The 14,481-nt window shown below is 36.5% G+C and overlaps 1 protein-coding gene across 1 annotated transcript; it reads right to left on the bottom strand.

Moving 5' to 3' along the window:
- Positions 1–5,110: 5,110 nt before the first annotated feature.
- On the bottom strand, positions 5,111–5,623 carry LOC104420108 (disease resistance protein RUN1-like). Its single transcript, XM_039301905.1, has one exon. It carries the CDS (start codon positions 5,621–5,623, stop codon positions 5,111–5,113), a length of 513 nt encoding a protein of 170 aa, XP_039157839.1.
- Positions 5,624–14,481: the final 8,858 nt, after the last annotated feature.

The following is a 14,481-nucleotide window of genomic DNA, read 5'->3' as shown; positions in this document are numbered from 1 at the left end:
TCGCAACCGAGCACCCCAGCGTGAGGAACAACGCCTAGTTAGTGGCAGGGAGCCTAGTGCCGCTCGGGAACGAGACCGAGGCCGCCTCCCTTCTGCCAAAGGCCAATGTCTTCGTGGCGGAGGCTGACGGGACGAAGAGGACAAGTAGATGCCAGAGACGGAGGATGCCAGAGGCCGATGACCGGCGAGGCTTTTAGGCAGGCAAAGCTGAAGCCGGAGACAAAGGCGGAGGAGGTGGGATGTACAGAGAAGGAAACAAAGGAAGTCTTGGTCGTTCTTTGTTTTTTACGAGGAGAGAGAACCCAGAAAATTCAATTGAGGATTGAGAAATATTTTGAGCGAGAGTATTGCGCATTTATTGACCCCTGACCCGTCCTTTCTTCTGCAGCTGAGCTGAGCCAGCCGACAAGCAGCCCTTTCATTTTCCAGTGGGTTCCGTTCATGGGACACGTGTTGGTATCTCATTGGTAAATACGCACCACATGAACGGATGACGTGACATGCTCATACCATTGAATATTTTCTAAAGCAGATATCAAGATAACGAAGGCACACAAAGTTTGAATTTTTAAACATTTGGGGAGTCGATCAAGGCTATCAACGCTTCAATTCTTTGAAACTTTAGATGAACATGCACATCACAAATCGGATACAATCTAATCAAACTTTAGCGCATGGAAAGACCCTACAAACAAATTGCCACTCAAAATACATTATTTTTGGACTTGAGTGAGATGATTCTTTCTAGAGACTGCTATAGGCAGCTGCATTGCTCAGAAATACCACCAAGTATTCACCCCTTGTTTGTAAAGCTCATAAGGGCCAAAAAAGTCATCTAACCTCCGGCATCCTTGGATGGTGAGATCACACGTGTTGGGTAGACGCAGATTAACCAAACCTTGCAGTGACTCACAATTGGAGACGATCAAGCTCCTCAAGTTCTGTAATTTTGATAGTTCAGGTAATTGTTCCATGGAGTCACATTTGTTAATTAGCAAATATTCCAGCGATTCTAATTCACCAAGCCCTTGGATCTCGATTAGCTGCGGGCAATAATCCACATACAGGTTCTGAAGCCCATTTAATGTTGACAAACTGGAGAGCCTCACAAGTGAATTGCAATGGACCACCGACAAACGAGGGAGATTCTCTAGTTGCCAAAGGACCCCATCAATGTGAATCTCTCTTAGACAACATCTAGAGAGTGTTAATTTGTACAAATTTCTTTGGTTGGAAAAGAGTAGCCTTCCTATCGAGGACTTAACATCTCCTAACGACAATGCTATGAGAGAGGAAGGGAGTCTTGTTATTACTCGAGTGTCTCCACAACACATGTAAAGAACCTGAAGCCGAGAAAGAAGAGCCAAATCAATTGCAGTTGCAGGAAATGTGAGATCTGCATGAGATAGTTTCAAGAACTCCAGTTTATGTAATCTCCCAATCCACTCTATCTTTGGATATCCTTGTGTGAATTTGGAGGACTGATAAGTGCCGCCACATATGTCCAAACATACTAAGTTTGTTAGGTTTGAGAGGTCAGGGACTATCCATGATAGTTTAGATGAAAACACTAACGTTGTTAAACTCCTAGGAAGTTCTGGCAGCCCTTCCAACTCATCACAGCTTTGCAAATGTAGTTCTTGGAGACAAGAAAGATGCTCCATTGCTGCGGGCAATCTCCTAATCTTGGTCCACGATAAGTCTAGCATTCTCAAAAAAGATAGTCCCCCTATTTCACTTGGAATTTCTCCCTCCAGATTTTGACAACCTCTTGCGTTCAACACTTTGAGATTCTCCAGCATCCATATTGCCTTTGATAGCTCTCTTAATTCACTCCAGGATAGATGGAGAAACTCCAATCTTTTGAGATTTCCAATAGAAGCAGGTAATTCTGGAACATCTGTCTGATCCAAAACTAACTCAAGCAATGATTCTAGCCCTCCTATCGAGTTTAGTAGCTCCTTTAACCGAGTCATTGCTAGGCTCATTTTTCTCAACATTTTGAGATGTCCAATAGAATCTGGTAATTTTGTGACTCCCGTGTCATCCAAATTCAATTCAAGTAATGATTTCAAGTCTCCAATGGAGTTTGGAAGCTTTCTAAGCATTCTACAACCTACTAAAGACAAATACTTCAAACCCACAAGCTCTCCAATCGAATGGTGAAGTTCTCGAACATGCATCCCCTCTATCTTTAGTGTTGAGAGGGATTTTAGACCACCCAATGCGGAAGATACCGCAAACAAGTCTAAGTCTTTTTCTTCACACACCTCTGAGATCCAGTGAGAATACCCAGAGACTTCCAAGTACTTCAGGAACTTTAGTTTAGAGATAGAGCTATCGACAACTAGCCAATGCATACAATCTTTAATCACCAATATCTTCAAATTTGAGCAATTAGAGAAGTCAGGAGTCCTTCTTAAGGTTGTGCACTTGGTGAGATGTATAACTTTCAAGTTCTTGTTCGCCTGTAAAACGACTAAGAATTAGCATCGAAGGAAGGTAACTATTAAGGTCAGTTAGAAAGTCACAATGAAAATTTGTATAGATGATTTATTACCAGGCATGGTCCCCATCCAGCCCAATCTTCACTAATGTCACTATTTGAAAGCTTAAGCACTACTAAGTTGTTGAAACATAGATTAGTCGCATGGAACTCCGGAGGGCAAAAATGCCAAGACAGCCAGGTAACCTTCGAGAAATTTTTTTTAAAGTCACCCGCAAATCCCACCCCTTCTAATTCCAACAGCCTTAAATTGGGAAGCTTTGAAAAGCCATCATTTGTGAAGCTCTGCTCTTCAAAAACTCGTGTCAGTTTGAGGGCCACCACATTATCTGTTCCCTAGTGAACAGAAAAAGCACAAGCTGACATTGAAGTCAGTAACAAAAGCGCATATACCTTATCTTGTACAAATGTGGCAATATGCAATTATGCATGCTTTCGACTCCACCCTTGCGTGGGGAGGCGCCTGCTTTTATGTATTGACGAAATAGAGGGGGAACAAAAGGAAAGATAGAAGAAATAAATAATTCAGTGTAACTCGGGCTAATTGCATTGCGTGTATATTTTTTTAAGAAGAAAACAGCGACCGAACTTACGTACCTTCCTCGTTTGAACAACATCCAAGGCACTCTTGGGAAGCCACAACCTACTGCGATTTTCAAGCATTTTGACATCTTCTTGGCGAACAATCTCTCTTCCAAGATCTCTTAATTGATTATGCATCCACAATCTATCGTCATCCCCAATCTTGATTAAAGACATCCGTGTAAGGAAGAGTATTGCACATTTTGGGTAAAACTCAGAAGCTTTCCACATATAATATGGATAGATTGCTTCTTCACCAATGAAGTAGCATGCAATGTCAAGGAAAATTTCTCTCTGATCATCCTCTAACATGTCATAACTTATCTTTAATTTGTTAAGGACTTCCTGCTTGGGGACAAAATTTAACTTCTTTAGAGTTTCCTTCCAAATCGATTTTCTTTTGTAGTAAAGTGAGGAACCGATAACCTCGAGAGCCAAAGGAAGTCCCCCTGTTTTGGCAACAATTTCATGTGAAATATCTGCGTAGTCAACTGGAGGAGAGTCCCTTCGGAAGGCATGCTTACTGAAAAGTTGAAGGGCATAGCAAGGATCCAATTCCCTCATTTCATAGATGTGAAAGACTTTATTTTCTTGGTTCTCCTCTTCTTCGATAGGCAAAAAATTGATATTCCTAGTTGTAATAATGATTCTACTTCCAAGGCCAAACCAATCACAATTTCCTACTAATTTCATTAACTGGTCCCACTTATCCACATCGTCAAGAACAATGAGAATTTTCTTTTCATGGAATCTTTCTTTAATCATACTAATACCCATACTAAAATCATACACCTCTATAGATTTGAGGTGGAGGATTTCTGATAGTAACTTATGCTGCAACTCAACAATTTTACCACCTTCTGCAAATTCACGAACATCGAAGAGGAAGCTACAACCACAAAATTGATTAGAGATTTGGTTAAAGACAACCCCAGCAAGAGTTGTCTTACCAATACCGCCCATTCCATGGATTACTAGGCAAAGAATATCACGAGAATTTTCATCTAAAATGTTGATGATGGCTTCCACATGATCATGAAATCCGACTATATGATCAGGGAGATTTCTCTTTCCTTTCATTAGCTTGGTCAAAACCTCATCAATAATATGATTGATGATTTTACCATGTCTGCCATATTAGACAAAGATCTTGAGACAGATAGTTGATGGAAAATCAAGTTGAGGAATATTAATAACACAAAACTCGGTCTATTTGTGCATTTGCAAGGTTTGACCTAATAAAGGATTATTTTCCTAAGGAAAAGGAAACAAAATACATATTTTCTTGACTGCACATATATATTCTTAGAATCTTAAAAATGACTTAACTCTTCGTTAATGGGGAAATTAATATTTTCCTTAATTTTTTTACCTTAAAATACCGCTATGATTGGAGGCCTTATGTTGAGGTGACCTTACCATAATGTGAGGGAATTTATTTCAGCTAACAATTTACCGACTTACTTGTTGTAAATCATATTCATTAAAATTGAAATGGACTTCATTCAATCATTCATTGTAATTCTCTATATTTCAAAATTGAAGAACTTCTTGCGTAGTATATTATAGGGTACTTGTTATTATTAACTTTGGAAATACTTTCATGCTTTTTCTTGCCAAATCCTTATACTTTTGTTTTTTCTAATTTAGTTCTTATACTAGTACAAGTTGTCTAATCAAAACTCTCCAGCATTACATAGCGCCAAATTCAACTTACGCAAGCGTGGACAATGTTCAACATTTTGTGAATGTGGACACGTGGAAATGTATAAAATAAAATAAAATAAAATAAAATAAAATAAAAAATCATCTTCGTCTCCGATAATCTCTTTCTTTGCTAACGCGCACTTCAGTTTGGACCTTGAAAAATATTGTTCATATCATACTCCAAGGTCGTTAGACATCCACATCAGATGCATTTGACTGAATTAAAATTTAATGTTAGGACTTGGTTAGACAACTTTTACAGATAGAAAGGCTCGATTAATATAAATTTAAGAGTGTAACATGACTATTAAACCCTTACCCTTGATCCTTCAAGTGCCATCCCTTGATGCGAGCAACCTCTATGACAGCCTTCTTCCAACACTGCACTTGATCACAACCAAACTTGTCACCATGCTTTTCCAAAGCTTCAAAGTACAATCCAGTTTTCAGCTTCACATCATCGGGATCCACGTCATAGAAAATGGGAATGATCATTTTGTCATTTGTTCTATTTCTCCAGCACTCCAACATGTATGCAAGTTCACGAAGACACCATGCACTAGAAGCATAATTTCTAGAGAAGATTGGCATATAGATTTTAGACGAGCTGATTGCACGCAGAAGCTCTCCTCCAATCTCTTCACCTATTCTGATCTCTTCAGCATCTCTAAACACACGAATCCAAGCTCTAACCATTGAGTGATAGAGACAATCTGTAAAAGTCAGGCCTGTGTCTGAGCCTCTAAAACTCAAGAAAACTTCAAATTCAGCCCTTGATGTCTCACCACCATCACCTCCACCCGACGATGAGTCCCTCTTTCTCATCATCCTCCTACTGGACCTCAGTTTTAAGAGAAATGTATGATTCTTCTCTCTTAGTTTTTTTTTCTCTTGCTTTCAAGTGTGACCTCGGGAGGATTTATAGAAGTGCCAATCGCGAAGAGGGGCAAAGTCTCTTTCCTTGCATTTTTCTAGGAATATTATAACAAATGGGTAGGAGGTTTTGTTTAAGGGCCCCATGTCCACATTTTTAAAATAGATTTATTTTTGCTATGAAAACTGTGCAGATTTACCAAGGTAAAAAAAATATATATGTATATGGAAAAGAGAATTGAGTTTTTTTTTTTTTTTTTTTTTTATGCACACATTTGTATGTCTCCTGATAAAGAATACTTGAGCCTCTTTATAAACTTTATTAGGTAAATATTTAAAGTAACAAAATATTATGATTTTAATTATAACTAGTTAGAGATATGCATAGTAAAATGAGATATAAGCGCAATAGCAAGAGATATAAAGAACAAAAGAAAATATCTTAATTATCACTAACATTTCCATAAAAGTAACTATATAATATGGAAGAATATCTAAAAAACGTGATGTGTCTTAGTGAAGAACTAGTAGTCCAATTAACCGATGGTAGAATATAGGTCCTAACAAGCTTTGCGAACAGTTTGGTCTGCTGAAGAGATAATCAATTGATGTGTGCAAGCTTCGCGATAATTGGCTAACGTGGCTATGGTGTAGGAACAGCTAAAGAGGCTGATATGGCAGGCTACATGACAACTAGTTGACATGGCTAGGTGGTAGTCTACTATTGTCACCACAATGTAGTGATACTAGTCATTATTAGAAGAAAAAAAAAAATGAACTGATGGTGTGCACTTGGGTGCAACGTGCATCTAGTGCGCTCAAGACAAAAGTCCAATTGAATTTTAAAATTTTCAAAAATATAATCAAATTTTAAAATTTGTCATAAAATACAACCAAGTCTTAAAAAGATTTATGCCTAACTAATCAATGGATATAGTTTCCATCGAATTCCTTAGAAACTAATAAGTGTAGATAACCCGTCCTAGATCAAAGAATAGTTGACTCCCAACTAAGTCCAAAACAACTCACACCTAATCCCCAAAAATAGAAAATGAAGAATTCTGAAAAATTGTACAGAAGTGCAATATCCCCAGAAATACATATCCAAAGGAATTTAATTTAAAAAATTTCCGAATGATATGAAAAACTTATCCAAACAAATGCAATTTATATAAAAATAATTATATGCCCTCAAAGAATTCCCTGTCCGGCTCATATTGTAGTTTATCTTGCCATGAATTGGAATCTAGAGATTCTTATATGGTGATTGATATTCATACCAAATCTGATATAAGACATATCTTAAAAAAAGAATATTAAAAAAAAAACTAAGTTTTGCTTAATAGATAAAAGATTTTGATTTTATCTAACTTCACATAAGCAATATAACGGCGAAAGTTGCACCGTATAAAAGATTTTGGTGTCGACCAAAAGAAAGTGAAATGGAACAAACTAAAGATATATGGCATTATCGATTAATCCTAGATAAATTAAAATATATATTTTTTAATCATTTAGTGCACTGATAGTGAAATGGACAAACAAATCCACTTAATTTAGGAAAAAAATTATAGTTATTTGAAACGTATCTTGTTATAGTTCCTATTACTTCAGGATCATATATAATTAAAAGAAATTAGATGAGCTAACTATTTTTTATGGTTCTTGTACTTACTCTTACTTTGATATCTATTTATCTCGAACATACAGCTAATCTCAAACAATAGATTCGGAAAGATAGTTTCAAGTTAAAACTTAATTATTGAAAACGTTGAACTGAAATTATACTTAAAGAACATTGAACTTTTGAATATTCACATATTATAAACTAAAATGAAATTTCCAAATATGTAAATAATTTTCAAACTCTTCTTTCTCTAATTTTTCTATTGTACGTACCTGTTAAATTGAATATTAAGTTCAGAAATTCATGCTGCCTTTTCTTCATTTAATTTAATTTTCAAATTTTTCCTCTTTTTGGTATTTTATGCACTTGATGGGTACTAAGGCTATGTCACAAATGGACGTTTAAGTGGAAAATTTTAAACTTTCGGGTGTTTTCTCTCCTTTTTTTCATTCTCCCTTGATCAAATATAGCACAAATATATGCCAGAAATAAACAAAAATAACTTATAAAAATCAAATATTTTAAAACCCATCATTTCACTATGTCATTCTCCAAAAACAAGTTGGGTGTCCTAAATGCCAAAAAAAAAAAAAAAAATCAAGATGGTTGGTTTAAGGGCAAATGTGTCGCCAGTTAACCCTAAGATTAGGAATTTGAATAGTGTTGTGAGTGAACTTATAAATAAATTATGTTGTGTTGCTCTACCCAATTATAGCATTTTTAGTATGAAGATACTTTTTAACTGTTAAAATCTCAATAGGGCTGCAACAAGATGGATTCATCAATCTTGGACTTTCGAGTCCAGGTAATACAAAGTAATTATGACTTCATCCAAACATTTTGGCCGTAGGTGTGAAACGCTTGCAATCGAATCGTTCGGCCGGCCATACTTCTTGTCCCTTTTACCCGTTAAAAAGGCCGAAAAGGAAGGTCGCTCGTGGGGACACCTCATTGGGCCGCCTTCAATTCATGCTTACGGCATGAGGCACGGGCTAGAGAGTCAAAAGACGACTTTGACCAGGATGCCCCGCTAATTGGAGCAACTGTCGTTGTCCTCCCAAGTCCCAACCATCCTCGTCAAGTCCGACTTCTTCATCTTTACTAATACTTTTGCCTAAGGACTTCGACTCTGGCTCGGGATCCTCCACGACACCCTCCAATATCTCCAGACTAAGGACTTGAAAACTTGTAAACCACGACGGGGTAAGAATAAATCTCAGTGAGTCAACACTCTAAACCCCGATTAGGACAGGAATTCACTCAAGTGCGTCCTAAACATGCACCACTCAGAACTTACCTCGCCTCAGCATGTTCTTGCACATTAGTGCATCACATAAAACGCATGCATACAGTAAATGCATTCAAGAACTAGAACACATCATATCACTCATCAAATAATTCACAAGAGTCCCGATTATAAGGCCAAATCGTTATGACACGTCTCATTCTATGCCACACAATTTCGTCTCATAACCAGGCGCGGGTAACTCATATCGGTGGTTCAATCCACACCCGATATTCACTCTCAATATTCAAACTCTAATTTCAAACTCAAGGTTCTAGAGGTGCCCCTCCCATGAAGTTTCGATATTGTGTGGCACTTAGTCCCTGACCACAATAAGTAATAGCTTAAGGTACTAGAGGTGGCTTCCACAAAATCGCATTGTCGTGTAGCACTTAGTTCTCGACTATAATAAGCAATAGCTCAAGGAACTAGAGATGGCTCCCATGAAGTCACGCTGTCGTATAGCACTTAGTTCTCAACTATCATAAGCAATGGTACAAGGTTCTAGAGGTGGCTCATATGAAATTTCACTATCATGCACACTTAATCCTTTACCTATTCACAACCATTCGGTTTTCTCAACACATCTCAACATCTTTCAATAGTTGCCATATAAAAAAAATAACAATAAATCACAACCATGGCACAATCATCGCGCCTCATCATGCATCACTTCTAACCATATCACAAAGCAACCGCATCACCAAATAGGCATGGTTCAGCAAGCATAGCATCAAGAACAATCACCAAAACTACTACCGGTCTTAACCGGTAGAAACGGTTCACTCGTGCGTCTCCGAGTTTAAATCCAGAAATTTAATCAAACGAGTTTGGAAAATTCCCCAATTTGAACATGTTATAAATGACACATAAAATAATATTTTGTATGAAGACACCTTAACCCATATCCTTCTAGATTAAACCCAGTAAATCACTCAATCCGGTACAAAAACTGGGTCCATTTCTAGAAAGTATATTTTCTAAAATCAGTTTGATTTGAGACCCAAAACTTGTCCATTTGATCTGAAATTTGAGTATGTTAAAAAAAAGATGTAACAAACAACTTTTGTAAAGAAACAATTTTGAAATTATAACTCTAAGAGTTAATAAAAATTCCTAGAATCTCAAAAGGTCAAAAATTCCAACACAGTCTGAGAATTTGTTTGCAAATGACGGAGATAAAATCTCATACTTTTATATCTCTAAAAATTTTTATTAAAATATATGTCATAGCTGAAGATGTCTAAAACATTTCTCAAGAAGGAATTGACTCCAAAATCTTAACACATTTCGATCCATAAAAATGGCAAACGACGAGGGTCCAGAAATCAGAACTGAAGAAAGTCTACCGAATTGGACTAATCCCTCCTCATTAGTGCTAATCTCACTAATTAGATAAACACTAATTCATCTTAAGGCTAATATAAACATTCTATCTTATCATTAATCCATTTTAAGGCAAATCTCACTTAGTACTAATCTAATTAAGCGAATCAACACTAAACTAACCCCTTAAGTTCAATTAACAACCTAATCAAGGATTAGGGAATTAACTCACCAGATTAGCGAGCTGATAGGTTCACGGCGATGAAGACGCGAAGGTGATGAAGACCCGTGTCTATGGCGGCACCAAGGGAGGTCTGGAAGGGTCCGGAAACAGGCCATGAAGTCTCAGGTTTTGCTGAAACTTCGGCTTCCGCTTGCTGGCTGAACGGGCTGGACGAGCGGCTAGCATGGGCTAGAAACGACACGGCAAAACAGTGGCGCGAGCAGGGGCCAACGGCGATGGTTTCTGGCGGCTGGAATGGCAACAAAGGCGACTGGCACGACTGCGACATGGCCTGATGGACGGCAAATGATGGCCTAGATGCGCGGGACGTGGCGGACAAGCTCGCGGGCGCACGGGCATGGTCGAGCAGCTCCGATGGGCTTGGGCGGCGCTTGGATAGCATGCGGCGGCTTGGCTTCAGTGCTGCTAATATTCTGCTAGTTTTCTCTAGTTTTCTAGCTCCAAAAACAGCAACCATGGAGGAATAGAAGCTGAGGAAGAAGAAGAAGAGAGCTACAGCTTGAGGGGGGCCCAAATGACCTCAAAAGTATTCCAAAAGATACCATTCAACACTTGGCCCCCAAAGTCCATGGCTGAGTCCAATAGCGTTATTCCCTCCAAAACTTCCCCTAGAAGCCACCCAAGTGGTCCAAAAGGTTGCTGCCCCCCATAGCTACGAATTTGGACATTTCCCTTTCAATTTCAAGTCAAATCTACTCCAAAATAATCCAATTAAGTGGCCAACTTGCCAAGGTAGGTGCCCACTTCAATTCCATAATTTTCCCTCGCCAATTGAACCAACTTGGATTTCGAAAGCGCACTAAAAAATGGGCTTTCGAATTTACTGGTCAAATTTTGCAAAACTTTGATTTTTGCCAAAAACTCGGGTTTGCCAAAAAAATTTCAAATCATGAGTTGACGTTCCTAAAATAAATCGTGATATAACAAAACTTTCAATTTCTGAAATCGGATTCAATTTTGTGGTTAATTTCAACTTGACACGATTTTAGCATTACCTAACCCACCGGGTAGCTTTTACGAATTTTTAGCGCAATCGACCCATGGTCAATTATTTTTTAGTCACATTGTGTATCTTCAACTTATAAGCGACTCTCAGTTGTCGTAAAAGTTTCAAGGTTTCAAATATAGGCACATGGTACAGAAACGATAGAAAAATCGGTTTAATGTCGTTTAACAAAATTTTTGCAATTAGGTGGAATCACCCACACTTTAATTGCATGCCTCTATAAAAATGACCTATCTCCGATCTTTAATCAATTCTGACGGTGCCTTATTGACCCTTGTAGATTAGCACGGTCAAGCAGTCAGTTTCCGGTCAAATTCTCAAATCTGTTGCATTTAGATTCATTAACGGCTTCACCCGATAGACTAGTTATCTCATGAGTGGCCAACTCAGAGAAAAAGACCATAGGCGCGTCGATGAAAAGCCCATTTCATTTAGTCGAAAGTAAGGTCGAAAATCAGAATGTCACAACGAATGTTACTATAGTTTAAATCTTACTAGGACTGACAATTGATCTGTCAAACGGTGGGTCAAATCGAAAATAGTCCGACTCAAATGGACTCATTTCCATATAATAAAAATTTAGTAAACCATATCCGACTCAACTCATATTACTAAAATACTTGTATATATAACCTCATCTAGGAAAACTCATATCCAAACTGAGATAAGAGCGTGGAGTGAGCAAACACAAGATGAAGTGAGGGAGAGAGAGTGAAGAAAGAATCATAGATACAAGGTAGGTCTAAGTAAGTTGTGAATCCATCTAACACTCATATTATTTTAAGTTTTATTATCCTAAACTTATTTATAACTCATCCACTAAATATAATTAACCTATATAATAACTCAGCCCATCAAATATGAGTTAAGAAATGGGTGTATGACCCATTTTAACATGTCGATTTGCAATAAATCATAAAGTTATGACACATGGATGTGAAGAATGTCTTCCTATGTAGAGAGTTCAATCAAGAAATATATATGAATATTAAAATGACATATAAGCACAATATCGAGAGATATAAAGAAAAAAAGAAATATCTTAATTATCACTAACATTCCTAAAAAAGTAACTATAATATGGAAGGAAGATCTGAAAAATGCGACGTGTCTTGGTGAAGAATTGGTAGTTTAAGAACGCGAATGATAACCATTCTTGCCGGAAATAGATTTCTGGAAAAAAAAAATAGATTTTTCTATTTCTATTTCTCTATGAGTTTCTAAATAAAAATAACCGTTTGATAACGACATAAAATTTCTACTCTAAAAATAGAAATTTGTTTGATAAAAACACAAAGCCGTCGGCGACCAATGGCCGGCGACTGGTGGCGGTGAACGGCGGCGGCGGCGAGTGACCGGTGGCGGCGGCGGCCGGCAATCGGCGAACGGTGGTCGGCAGCGACGAATGGAGCACACGATGAGAAGAATTTTTATTTCTCATTTATGTTCCAGAAATAAAAATATAGAAAATTTTTATTTCTGATTTATATTCTAAACCTATTTCTGGAATAATAAATAGAAAAATGAAATAATTTTACTAAATAGATTTTTATTCCAAAAATAAATTTAGAATAGAAAATTTGTTTCTGAAATAGAAACAAGGTTGTCACACAACCCTAATTAACCGATGGTAGAATACAGGTCCTAACAAGCTTTGTGAACAGTTTGGTCTGCCGAAGAGATAATCAATTGATGTGTGCAGGCCTTCCGATAATAGGCTAACGTGGCCATGGTGTAGGCTCAGCTAAAGAGGTTAATATGGCAGGCTAAATGACAACTAGTTAACATGGCTAGGTAGTAAGCTACTAATGTCACTACAATGTTGAAATTTAGCATAGAGAGAGTGATATTAGTAATTATTTTAAAAAAAATGAAATGATGGTATGCACTGCACTTAAGAAAAAAGTGTAATTAAATTTTAAAATTTTAAAAAAATATAATCAAATTTTAAAGTTTATTATAAAAGTACAATCAAATCTTAAAAAAAATTATGCCTAACTAATCAATAAATATACTTTCCATCAAATTCCTTGGTAACTAATAAATGTAGATAACCCGCCTTGGATCAGAGATTAGTGACTCCCAAATAGGTCCCAAAAAACTCACGCCTCATCCCCAAAAGCAGAAAATGAAGAACTCTGAAGAATTGTACAGAAGTGCAGTATCCCCGAAAGACATATTCATGGAATTTAATTTAAAAACTTTCCGAATGACATGAAAAACTTATCCAAACGGATGCAATTTATATAAAAATAGTTATGTGCCCTCGAAGAATTCCCTGTTTGGCTCATTGCCATAAATTGGAATCTAGAGATTCATATATGGTGATTGATATTCATACCAAATCTGATATAAGACATATCTTAAAAATATATTTTAAAAAACTAGGTTTTGCTTTATAGATAAAAGATTTTGATTTTTCTAACTTCGCATAAGCAATATAATCATGCGAACTGCGAAAGTTGCACCGGATAAAAGATTTTCATGTCAACCAAAAATAAAGTGAAATGGAATAAACTAAAGATATTTGGCTTTATCCTAGATAAACTAAAATATAAATTATTTTAATCATTTAGTGGACAGATAATGAAATGGACAAACAAACCCACTTAATTTAGAAAAAAAATATAGTTATTTGAAAAATATCTTGTTATATTTCCTAATACTTCAGGATTATATATAATTTAAAAAATTAAATGAGCTAACTAAGTTTTATGGTTCTTGTTGTTACTCTTACTTTGATATCTATTTATCTCAAACATACAGCTAATCTCAAACAATAGATTCGGAAAGATAGTTTCAAGTTAAAGCTTAATTATTGAAAACGTTCAACTGAAAATATACTTAAAGAACATTGAACTTTTGAATATTCGCATATTCTAAACTAAAAATGAAATGAAATTTCCAAATATGTAAATAATTTACAAACTCTTCTTTCTCTAATTTTTCTATCGTACATACCTGTTAAATTGAATATTAAGTTTAGAAATTCATGCTGCCATTTCTTTATTTAATTTAATTTTCAAAATTTTCCTATTTTTGGTATTTTATGCACTTGATGGACACTAAGGCTATGTCACGAATGGACATTTAAGTGGAAAATTTTAAAATTTCAGGTGTTTTCTCTCCTTTTTCATTCTCCCTTGATCAAATATAGCACAAATATATGCTAGAAATAGCCAAAAATAACTTATATCAAATATGTTAAAACCCATCATTTCGCTGTGTCATTCTCCAAAAACAAGTTGGATGTCCTAAATGCCAAAAAAAAAAAAATCAAGATGGTTGGTTTAAGGGCAAATGTGTTATCTCTGAGATTAGGAAT

Source organism: Eucalyptus grandis, chromosome 9 (genome assembly GCF_016545825.1).
Source record: "Eucalyptus grandis isolate ANBG69807.140 chromosome 9, ASM1654582v1, whole genome shotgun sequence".
Classification (NCBI taxonomy): domain Eukaryota; kingdom Viridiplantae; phylum Streptophyta; class Magnoliopsida; order Myrtales; family Myrtaceae; genus Eucalyptus; species Eucalyptus grandis.
Note: the sequence above shows the minus strand (reverse complement) of the source record. Positions and strands in the feature narration are given on the sequence as shown.

What these genes read in the sequence shown, in the direction of transcription:
- LOC104420108 (XM_039301905.1), bottom strand. Translation starts at nt 5,623, where the DNA reads ATGATGAGAAAGAGGGACTCATCGTCGGGTGGAGGTGATGGTGGTGAG.